The sequence below is a fragment of the Lycium barbarum genome, chromosome 11 (genome assembly GCF_019175385.1).
Source record: "Lycium barbarum isolate Lr01 chromosome 11, ASM1917538v2, whole genome shotgun sequence".
Lineage (NCBI taxonomy): Eukaryota > Viridiplantae > Streptophyta > Magnoliopsida > Solanales > Solanaceae > Lycium > Lycium barbarum.
In genome coordinates, this window is record NC_083347.1 from 28269123 (window position 1) to 28280921 (window position 11799).

Here is an 11799-nt window from a genome sequence, read left to right on the forward strand (position 1 = left end):
GTTCCTACATTGGAGCAGTGTGCGGTTGGTCCTTGGATCCTTAATGGAAAAAAGAAGAGTCGGTGAATCTAGCAAAACATTTATTTTCAACACAAAGGCGATGAACAGATAATAAATTTTTCTTGAGTTGAGGAACAAGAAGAATATTTTTAAGAAGCAAACGTTGTTTAGAAGCAGGAAGAAAACTATGACTGATATGAGAGATAGGAAGTAGGTTACCATTGCCAATCATCACTTGTGCATTACCCTGATATGGAATGGGATCAGAAAGGACATTCGGATTTCCAGTCATGTGTGAGGAGGTGCCAGTATCAGGGTACTAGATTGTTGCTCGTACTTCTTCAAGGGTCATTGCTGACAAACCTTTGGGAGAATTATGTGGAACAAATGAATGGTTGAAGCGATTGCAACATTCCAAAGTTGTATGATTATAGTGAAAATAAATCTGATATTGTGTCGTCGATCTATTAACATTTGGAGTAGGCAGAGGGCCAAGGATGCTTGGAGAAACACGAGAAGAATTACCAAAATTGGTATTATAATTGTTCTGGGAAAATCCGCGACCACGATTCTTGTTATGAAATCCCCCACAACCATGATTTTGATTAGAGCCATGACCTTGATTTTTTTGATTGAAACGACTAGTGTCATTAGTATTTTTGTTTGAAGTAAAGAGAGCCGCCAATTGTTGAGAATCATCAGATGAAATGGCTTTGATGTGTTCTTCTTCCGTAAGAAGACAAGGGCGTAGAAAAAAAAAAGAGGGAAATGGCCAATTGGCATTTAATCTCGAAACAAACGTTCTGTATGAAGGAGGTATCCCTTGCAAAGTTTGAGTAACAAGGTCCTCATTTGATATTGGTTTACAGATGGCGGATAGCGCACTCGATAAAGAGTGCAACTGTTGTAAATATTCTTCCATGGAAAGAGACCCTTTCTTGAAGTTTATTTTTAAGATGGATCATAGAGGATTAAACATGGTCAAGAAAAAGCTTTTCCAGCATGATCCAGGCTTGATGAGAAGTCTCATAGTTGTAATTTATAAGCGTGTCAAGGACGGATGGTGACAACGTTGCATTGATCTAACTATGACCAGTTGTGTCACACTGTATCCATAATGTATATTGTGGTTGAGTGAGATCGGGGCATGGGAATAGAACCTTCCACAAGGTCCAAAAGATTTTGGCTACGCAAGAAAGGCTTGAAAACCTTTTTCCAAGTGAGATAGTTCAAAAGGTACAATTTTTTTTATATTAGAAATTGAGGGTGGCTGGAGGGGGAGCACCAAAATGACGGGTGTGGTGTTTTCTGGAGAAGAAAGAGTGGCTGATGTGGTGTTTTTTGGAGAAGAAATGGGTGAAGAAGGTGCCATCATAAAGAAAGAAGAGAGGAAGGATCTTTTACACTCTTGATACCAAATTGAATATATTCTGATGTGATAATCCAACACCAATGGGTTCATATATTTATAGTACAATTACGATAACAATACAATACAAGAATGGAAATGTAATAAGTCCTAAGATACATACAATCAATTAAGATATGTTATAGTAAATGCTAATATCCTGTAGATCCTCTATTTATGTGCAGAATATTCCCTAATACCAAGAATTATTCCCAGGATCACTGAAACTAGAGCAACCCCCAAAATAAATTTCAGGGGAATGGCAGCAGAACGTTCGACGTGTTGAACTTGTGATTCACTGGAGGATGGTTGAGTTGAAGAGACTTCCGACTTCTTCTTGCTGTTTCGCTTTGTTGGAGTAGAGAGCATTTGTCCAATGTCTGTGTCCCTAGATTTCACCTCTACGTCATCCTTTCGATCACTACTACTGCCACCAATATCCTGCAATTTGAATTACAGTAATTGCAAATCAGTAATCTTTCGAGTTAAGACATAAATATATGCACCTGCAGTAATTGCCTAGTAGTATGAATGATACCGTTTCAAAGTGTCACAAACCTGAAGTTGTAGAGCCTGTCCTTCAGAATTAAGCTGTTCTTTTAAGTTGTCTATAACCTGGTTTGAGGATTTAAGCTCTTCAACTGCTTCATTCTTCTGGGCAGATATAGCTGACATTTTGGCTTCTAAATCATCGAGTTTAGACCCAATTGAGGCCACTTTTCCCTTTAGCTCTGAGTTCTCTTGAGTTAGTGCTTCTTTCTCCTTTTTAAATTCAGTACACTTCCCTTTCAGCTCTTCAACAACGCCTTCAAGCTCAGATACCCTGTCAGAGTGCTTCTTAGATTCTGCTTCTGCCGCCACACATTTCTTCTCTAATGTGCTTATTTGTTCTTCAAGCTTCTGTTCCAGCTCCGAACTCTTTGCTAAAGCTTGAGAAAGAAGAGAATCTGCATTCCAGAATTTGTCCTCTGAGAGCTGCAATTTCACCTCTAGATCACTACATAATTCCTTCATCTGGACTACATTATTGTTTAGCTCAGCTACAGCAGCTTCAAGAGCTCCTTTCTCTGTAGATAGTTTGGCCAGCTCCTCCTGCGACACTGAGAGTTGTGTTTCCTGGCTTTTCAGTTTAGCTTCAATATCTTCCTTTAAACCTACTTCCTCCTGAAGCTTCAACTTTATGTCTTCCAACTCAGATAACTTAGCCCGAAGATCTTCTTTACTGGACGATAATAGAAGCTCAAGAGCCAAAATATCCTCCTTTACCTGAGATTCAGAAGCTTTTCTCATGTCCAGCTCTTGGCTTAATTCATCTATAAGAGCTTCTTTTGATGCAAGTTTCTTCTCAATATCTTGCACTTGTGATTTTGAGATCTCTAACTCTCCTTGAACTTTAGAAAGCTCTGAAGCTCTGGTCGTGAGTGCTTCTTCAAGCTCTTGCTCAAGCTCTCCCATCTTTTTCTTTGAGCTTTCAAACTCGAGGCTAAGTCTGTCAAATGCCTCCTTAACCTTAACATGCTCCTTGCTATTCAATTCGTGAGCTTGCAATGCCTCTTCCAATGCTTTAAGCTCAGTGTTATATCTGTTTTTTGCTTCGGCACTCTGCTGTTGCAATTTCTTGTGATCAAGTTCAAGCCCTTCAAATTTCTTTTCAGTTTCCTCCAGCTTCGCTTTTGTGAGAGACAATTCATCCTTTAACTTCACATTTTGAGAGTCAATGTCTTTTAATGCCCCAACAACTCTTACCAATAAAAGCTTAAGTTCTTCTAACTTTTCTACAGCTTCATGATATCCGTTTAGGTCTTCAAGATATTTTCTTTGTAGTTCAAGATATTTTTCCAAGCGCACGGACATCCTAAACATGGCAATTGGCATTTTCTTAGTTCTTGTCATCATTTGTTGCTTATAGCGTGGCCTCCCTTTTGGATGATAAAAATAATAATGGAGGTTCTGTTCCCAATATTTTACCCCATTTCTACCTTCGATTGTCAAACAGGATTACTATGTACACACACGACAATAGATTTATCCCTTCTACTACAGACAGCCGTCAATTTAGTTAAAACAAAAAGGCTTAATGCATATGCAGCCCTCTAAATTTGCCTCTTTTTGTCATTTTAATACCTCAACTAAGTATTATTCTTATTAAACCCTTAAACTTGACCTCAAGTGTATCAATCAAATACAATCCAACTTACATAACATATATGGTGAGTTTCCTTTTTTTTTAGTTTCATTTTCTTTAGCCTTGCGCGTGAACGTCAATCGCATCCTACGTGAAAAATTCAACAATTAAAACCGTTCACGCATTTTAATTATACACATCATTAAAAAATGTATACAACGACCTTTTTTCAAGAACCAAGCAATTTGGCCAATCAGGAATTGAAGACTAGCCTTTTGAGATTGATTTTGAAGCTTTTTTGAGATTCTAGAATAACATAATAGGCCCGGGTGTTGCTTAATATTTTTGGCTTCTTATTTTTCAGTTTTGGTTTCACTTTTCAGTTTTAGTTACTAATTTTGATTTCTTATTATCCAGTTTTGTTATTTGATTGATTTAAGTAGTGCTTCTTCACTTGCATAGCACAGTAGCACACTTCTTCCTATTTGACGTGTATAATTAAAATTGCATGGTATTTTAATTGATTGAATTTTTCATGTAAAATGCGATTGACATTCACGCGCAAGGCTAAAGAAAATGAAACTCTTCATATATGTTACTATGAAAGTTGAATTGTGTTTAATAGACACACTTGAGGCCAAGTTCAGTGGTTTAATAGGAACAACACTTAATTGAGGTGCTAAAATGAAAAAAAGAGATAAGTTTAGGAGGTTGCATATGCACTAAGCCAAAAAAAAAAGTACTAAAAAGTTAGGTAGGTCAAGTGAGCCAAGCCGGCTCGTATATGCAATTAAAAAAAATATTAGGAGTATGACAAAAGTAAATAACAATAGCAAAAACACGATTAGATCACAGTCACACTGTCACAGATCCAACAAATAAGAAATTCTGCCAACTCCAGATGCAAAGTTGAATTCTTTAATTATTTGGCTCTTTTTTTTTTTTTTTTTTTCTGTCTTGCAAAATAAATGGGGACAAAATTTGTAAGCTTAAAAGTATAAATTCAGATTCACTTTGTTGTGGGGCCTCACATAACTAGTAGTATTAGATGTTATAGTCCATTGCTTTGCAGTTACTTAACCTACTACTAAGAGACATGCCAAAAAAGTTACTTCGGATTCCACCTTTATTACTATTGTTTTCTTTGACATTCCACCACCTTTTAGTGAATTTAATAGTAAAAGAAATTTAAAACTAATCGAGTCTTAAGCATCACGGTGTCAGAACTTTACATTCAAAATAATGAGTTGAAAAGTAAAACCATATTAGCTCAAATTATTCCACGGCATAATGTCATATTACTAGATTTTCTCCTCGTAGCGTCCTAATATGTCTCATGGTATAAAAGATTATTTTCCAAATAAAGCGAGAAAATGGAATATAGAAATACCGAAAGTCATACCCACAAAAATAGGAGTGGCAAAAATTATTATATACACAAAATCCATAGATATAGGAGTGGCAAAATTATTATATACATAAAATATAGTAAAAACTTATTCCGGAAAAGTACACTTGCAACACACGACACAAAAGACCATACACGATATATCGAAAACTTATTCGTGCGTAAAAGTTTCAAAATATAAAAATGGAAGGCAACTGAGACGAAGCAATTAAATGAAAAATTATCCAAGTGAACAACTGGAAACTACTATAGTATCTAGTAAAAATCATATTTAAGATCGAATCAAATGTAATATGCTATGGATATTCTCCTATTTCAAATCACACGAAAATTGAACTATAGTTTCTCTCGCATGTCCTCCTTCCCAGAAGACATAAATCATACTAATTGTAAGTTGTAACGAAAGGGAAAGAAAAAAAAAAGGCGTAATTTGAGAGGCAAAAGCGCGTAAACAACGGGGGTAAGGTACCTTATTGATTCTCTCACAGTCTTCCAGGTAAGAATCGGAAACTTATCATTTCTTTAAATCACATACAGATCCAATACTAATTATTGCACCATGAATATAATTGAATCCACTACTGATATAACCTCTCAACCACAAATTGCCAAAACAATTCTAGACAGTTTTAATACGCCCTCTGTTTTAATTTATTTGTTTTAATTTTGACTGGACACAAAGTTAAATAAATTAAAGAAAACTTTGGGTCTTAAACTAAAGAAATGTATCATGCACCAAAATGTTCTTTAATTTTGTAATATTAAACATGTCACTAGATTGTTGAAAGTAAAGAGTTGTCAAATTAGAAAGAAACGTTACAAACTAAAAAAAGGGAAGTAAGACAAATAAATTGAAACGTCTCTTTTAACAAAAGTAACACATGATCAGAAGAACTGGTGCTTGATGATCAGATGGTTTACGAAGAAGCGAGCATCAATTAGAGAGAAGATGAAGATCATATCATTACATAATGAACAAAAACGTCCTTTTAATAGTTTACTGGAGTATTTTCATCTTTGAGATACTACAAACAGATTACTAATAAGCGATCTAAATCGAAGCAAAATTTAACAAGAAAAACTCAAAATATAAATCAAGATAGAAGTAAGAAGAATTTGACATTCATCACCACAGAAAACCGAAATAAAATCTTCATGTAGAAGCTTCATCAAATGATCAAATACTAGAAATTTCACATTTTTTTCAAAATTTCGAAGCACAGCAATGAGCAAAATAAATACACTCTCTCTATCCCCAATTTATATGCTACCGCTCGAATTTCGAGAGTTAAAATAAAGAAGTTTGACTCTCAAAATATTTAAAATGCATATGAATAAATCCCTGTTGAAGATTTTCTTATTTAACTATTGAAATTCAAACAGTGTCACATAAATTATCAAGCGAGCAATATACTTCACAGATCAAACAAATAAGCAATAACACACAAAGTTAACAACAGAGAGATGGATTGAAAATAAAAACAGAGGAAATGATGAGTGCTTACTTGATTTTGATTTTTGGGTGCTTTGCTTCTTTATTGGAGTAAAGGTTTTGTTTGTTGTTTGGAAAATAGGAAAACCTGCCTAATGAATGAATCAAAGAGAGAGAGAGAGAGAGAGAATGAAGAAAACATTGTGCAACTCTTGTTGCTATTAATAGCAGTAGAAAGGAAATAGGAGAGACGCCTTTTCGTCGTTTGGTTATTTTTTGCTAGTAGAAGAGGAGGAGTGGGGGCCAGTGAGGAGGCGACTGTGCTCGTGGGCGGGCCACCCCATAATAGAGAATTGTTTTCTACAAATGTTTCCCCCTTACCCCTACTTTCCACCAATTTGACACTCAAAGTATAAATTCAGATTCACTTTAATGTGAGACCTCACATAACTAGTAGTATTTGATGTTATAGTTCATTGCTTTGCAGTTACTTTACCCACCACTAAGAGACGTGCCAAATTTTTTTCTTTGGATTCCACCTTTATTACTATTGTTTTCTTCGACATTCCACCACCTTTTTGTGAATTCCAATTAAAAGAACTATTAAACGAATCGAGTCTTAAACATCACAGTGTTAGAACTTTAAAGTCAGAATAAGGAGTTCAAAAGTAGAATCATATTAGCTCAAATTATTCCGCGGCATAGTGCAATATTAATAGATTTTCTCCTCGTAACGTCCTAAAATGTCATATGGTATAAATGATTATTTTCCAAATAAAGAGAGAAAATGGAATATAGAAATACCGAAATTCATATCCACAGAAATAGGAGAGGTAAAATTATTATATACACAAAATCCAAATAAATAGGAGTGGAAAAATTATTATATACACAAAATATAGTAAAAACTTATTCTGGCAAAAATTATTGGTATTAGTAGCAGTAGAAAGGAAATAGGAGAGACGCCTTTTCCACATTTGGTTATTTTCTGCTAGTAGAAGAGGAGGAGTGGGGTCCAGTGAGGAGGTTGCTGTGCCAGTGGGCGGGCAAGCCCCTATAAGCGAATTGGTTTCTTCTAATGTTGCCCCTTACCCCTACTTTCTACCCATTTGCCACTCAAAGTATAAATTCATAATCACTTTGTTATGAGGCCTCACATAACTAGTAGTATTAGATGTTATAGTCCATTGCTTTGGAGTTACTTAACCTACTACTAAGAGACATGCCAAAAAAATTAATTCGGAATCCACTTTTATTGCTATTGTTTTCTTCGACATTCCACCACCTTTTAGTGAATTTAATTGTAAAGAAATTTAAAACTAATCGAGTCTTAAGCATCACGCTGTCAAAACTTTACAGTCAAAATAATAAGTTGAAAAGTAGAACGATATTAGCTCAAATTATTCCACGGCATAGTGTAATATTACTAGATTTTCTCCTCATAACGTCCCCACATGTCTTATGGCATAAAAGATTATTTTCCAAATAAAATGAGAAAATGGAATATAGAAATACCGAAATTCATATGCACAGTAATAGGAGTGGTAAAATTATTGTAGACACAAAATCCACAAAAAGAGGAGTGACAAAATTATTATACATACAAAATATATTAAAAACTTATTATGGCAAAAATGATTGGCATTAGTAGCGGTAGAAAGGAAATAGGAGAGACCCCTTTTCTCCGTTTGGCTATTTTTTGCTAGTAGAAGAGGAGGAGTGGGGGCCAGTGAGGAGGTGATTGTGCTTGTGGGCGGCCACCCCCTATCAGCGAATTGTTTTCATAAAATGTTGCCCTCTTACCCCCACTTTCCACTAATTTTCCACTCAAAGTATAAATTCAGATTAACTTTATTGTGAGGACTCACATAACTAGTAGTATTACGTGTTATAGTCCATTGCTTTGCAGTTACTTAACCTACTACTAAGAGACGTGCCAAAAAATTTAATTCGGATTACACTTTTATTACTATTGTTTTCTTCGATATTCCACCTTTAGTGAATTTAATTGTAAAGAAATTTAAAACTAATCGAGTCTTAAGCATCACGGTGTCAGAAATTTACAGTGAGAATAATGAGTTGAATATTAGAACAATATTAGCTCAAATTATTCCACGGCACAGTGTAATATCACATGACTTTCTCCTTGTAACGTCCTAACATGTCTTATGGTATAAAAGATTATTTTCCAAATAAAGCGAGAAAATGGACTATGGAAATACCGAATTACATATCCGCAGAAATAGGTGTGGTAAAATTATTGACACAAAATCCACAAAAAGAGGAGTGGCAAAATTATTAAATATGCAAAATATTAAAAACTTATTCTGGCAAATGATTGGTTATAGTAGTTGTAGAAAAGAAATAGGAGAGACACTTTTTCTCCATTTGGCTATTTTTTGCTAGTAGAAGAGGAGGAGTGGGGGGCAGTGAGGAGGTGGATGTGCTTGTAGGCTGGCCACCCCCTATTAGTGAATTGTTTTCTTCCAATGTTGCCCCCTTACCCCTACTTTCCGCCCATTTGCCACACAAAGTATAAATTCAGATTCACTTTGTTGTGAGGCCTCACATAACTAGTAGTATTAGATGTTATAGTCCATTGCTTTGCTGTTACTTAACCTACTACTAAGAGACGTGCCAAAAAATTTACTTCGGATTCCACCTTTATTACTATTGTTTTCTTCAACATTCCACAACATTTTAGTGAATTTAATAGTAAAAGAAATTTAAAACTAATCTAGTCTTAAGCATCACGGTGTCTGAACTTTATAGTGAAAATAATGAGTTGAAAAGTAGAACAATATCAGCTCAAATTATTCCACGGCACAGTGTAATATTACATGACTTTCTCCTCGTAACGTCCTAACATGTCTAATGATATAAAAGATTATTTTCCAAATAAAGCAAGAAAATGGACAATAGAAATACTGAATTACATTTCCGCAGAAATAGAAGTGGTAAAATTATTGTACACACAAAATCCAGAAAAAGTGGATTGGCAAAATTATTATACATGCAAAATATTAAAAACTTATTCAGGCAAAAATGATTGGTATTAGTAGTTGTAGAAAGGAAATAGCAGAGACGCCTTTTCTCCAATTGGCTATTTTTTGCTAGTAGAAGAGGAGGAGTGGGGCTCAGTGAGGAGGTGGCTGTGCTAGTAGGCTGGCCACCCCCTATCAGCGAATTGTTTTCTTCCAATGTTGCCCCCTTACCCCTACTTTCTGCCCATTTGCCACACAAAGTATAAATTCAGATTCACTTTGTTGTGAGGTTACAGTCCATTGTTTTGCAGTTACTTAACCTACCACTAAGAGACGTGCCAAAAAATTTGCTTCGGATTCCACCTTTATCAGTATTGTTTTCTTCGACATTCCTCCACCTTTTTGTGAATTTAATAATAAAAGAAATTTAAAACTAATCGAGTCCTAAGAATCACGGTGTCAGAACTTAACAGTGAAATTAATGATTTGAAAAGTAGAATGATATTAGCTTGCATTATTCCACGACATAGTGTAATATTAGTAAATTTCTCTTCGTAACGTCCTGACATGTCATATGGTATAAAAGATTATTTTCCAAATGAAGCGTGAAAATGGAATATAGAAATACCGAAATTAATATCCACAAAAATAGGAGTGGAAGAATTATTAAATACAAAAAATCCGCATAAATAGATGTGGCAAAATTATTATATACACAAAATATAGTAAAAACTTATTCTCGCAAAAATTATTTGTATTAGTAGCAGTAGAAAGGAAATAGGATAGACGCCTTTTCTTCGTTTGGCTATTTCTTCCTAGTAGAAGAGGAGGAGTGGGGGCCAGTGAGGAGGTGGTTGTGCTTGTAGGCGGGCCACCCCCCATCAGCGAATTGTTTTCTTCCAATGATGCCCCCTTACCCCTACTTTCCACCCATTTTCCACTCAAATTATAAATTCAGATTCACTTTGTTGTGAGGCCTCACATAACTAGTAGCATTAGATGTTATAGTCCATTGCTTTGCAGTTACTTAACCTACCTCTAAGAGACGTGCCAAAAAAATTTACTTCGGATTCCACCTTTATTACTATTATTTTCTTCGACATTCCCCCATCTTTTTGTGAATTTAATAGTAAAAGAAATTTAATACTAATCAAGTCTTAAGCATCACGGTGTCAGAACTATACAATGAAAATAATGAGTTGAAAAGTAGAACCATATTAACTCAAATTATTCCATGGTATAGTGCAATATTAGTAGATTTTCTTCTCGTAACGTCCTAACATGTCTTATGGTATAAAAGATTATTTTCCAAATAAAGTGATAAAATGGAAAATAGAAATACCGAAATTCATATCCACAGAAATAGGAGTGGAAAAATTAATGTGCACACAAAATACACAAAAAGGGGAGTGGCAAATTTAACATGTTCGCAAAATATAGTAAAAACTTATTCTGGCAAAAATGATTGGTATTTGTAGCTGTAGAAAGGAAATAGGAGAGATGCCTTTTTTCCGTTTTGCTATTTTTGGCTAGTAGAAGAGGAGGAGTGGGGGCCAGTGAGGAGGTGGTTGTGCCTGTAGGTGAGCCACCCCCCATCAGCGAATTGTTTTCTGCAAATATTGCCACGTACCCCTACTTTTCACCCATTTGCCACTCACAGTATAAATTCAGATTCACTTTGTTGTGAGGCCTCATATAGCTACTAGTATTAGATGTATAGTCCATTGCTTTGCAATTACTTAACCTACCACTAAGAGACTTGCCAAAAAATTTACTTCGGATTCCACCTTTATTACTATTATTTTCTTCCACATTCCACCACCTTTTAGTGGATTTATTCCACGGCATAGTTGAATATTACTAGATTTTCTCCTCGTAACGTCCTAACATGTCTTATGGTATAAAAGATTATTTTCCAAATAAAACGAGAAAATGGAATATAGAAATACCGAAATTCATATCCACAAAAATAGTAGTGGAAGAATTATTCAATACACAAAATCCACAAAAATAGGAGTGAAAAAATTATTATATACAAAAAATATAGTAAAAACTTATTCTCGAAAAAATAATTTGTAGTAGTAGCAGTAGAATGGAAATAAGAGAGACGCCTTTTCGTCGTTTGGCGAATTTTTGCTAGCAGAAGAGGAGGAGTGGGGGCCAGTCAGGAGGTGACTACGCTCGTGGGCGGGCCACCCTGAATTAGAGAATTGTTTTCTTCAAATGTTTCCCCCTTACCCCTACTTTCCACCAATTTGACACTCAAAGTATACATTCAAATTCACTTTAATGTGAGGCATCACATAGCTAGTAGTATTTTATGTTATAGTTCATTGCTTTGCAGTTACTTTACCTACCACTAAAAGACGTGCCAAAAAAATTTCGTTGGATTCCACCTTTATTACTATTGTTTTCTTCGACATTCCACGACCTTTTGTGAAT

General features: G+C 35.1%; 1 protein-coding gene across 2 annotated transcripts; it reads right to left on the reverse strand.

The window, feature by feature from the left end:
- Positions 1-1436: 1436 nt before the first annotated feature.
- Positions 1437-6581, reverse strand: LOC132618735 (uncharacterized). 2 transcript variants are annotated; one of them, XM_060333734.1, is made up of 3 exons: positions 6447-6581; positions 1967-3263; positions 1437-1849 (listed from the first exon to the last, which is right to left on the reverse strand). In XM_060333734.1, the coding sequence occupies exons 2-3, from the start codon at positions 3260-3262 to the stop codon at positions 1580-1582; spliced, it is 1566 nt and encodes a 521-aa protein (XP_060189717.1). In that variant the 5' UTR covers position 3263; positions 6447-6581; the 3' UTR covers positions 1437-1579. The 2 variants fall into 2 exon arrangements, with proteins under 2 accessions (XP_060189717.1, XP_060189716.1); XM_060333733.1 differs by lacking the exon at positions 6447-6581 and having other exon boundaries at positions 1967-6432.
- Between the last annotated feature and the right edge of the window lie 5218 nt (positions 6582-11799).

Bases quoted from the DNA above. Each gene is read 5' to 3' on its own strand.
- LOC132618735 (XM_060333733.1), bottom strand. From the start codon at position 3,304: ATGATGACAAGAACTAAGAAAATGCCAATTGCCATGTTTAGGATGTCC. The intron at 1,850-1,966 runs GTTTGTGACACT...TTCAAATTGCAG, and splicing joins GACAGGCTCTACAACTTCAG to GATATTGGTGGCAGTAGTAG.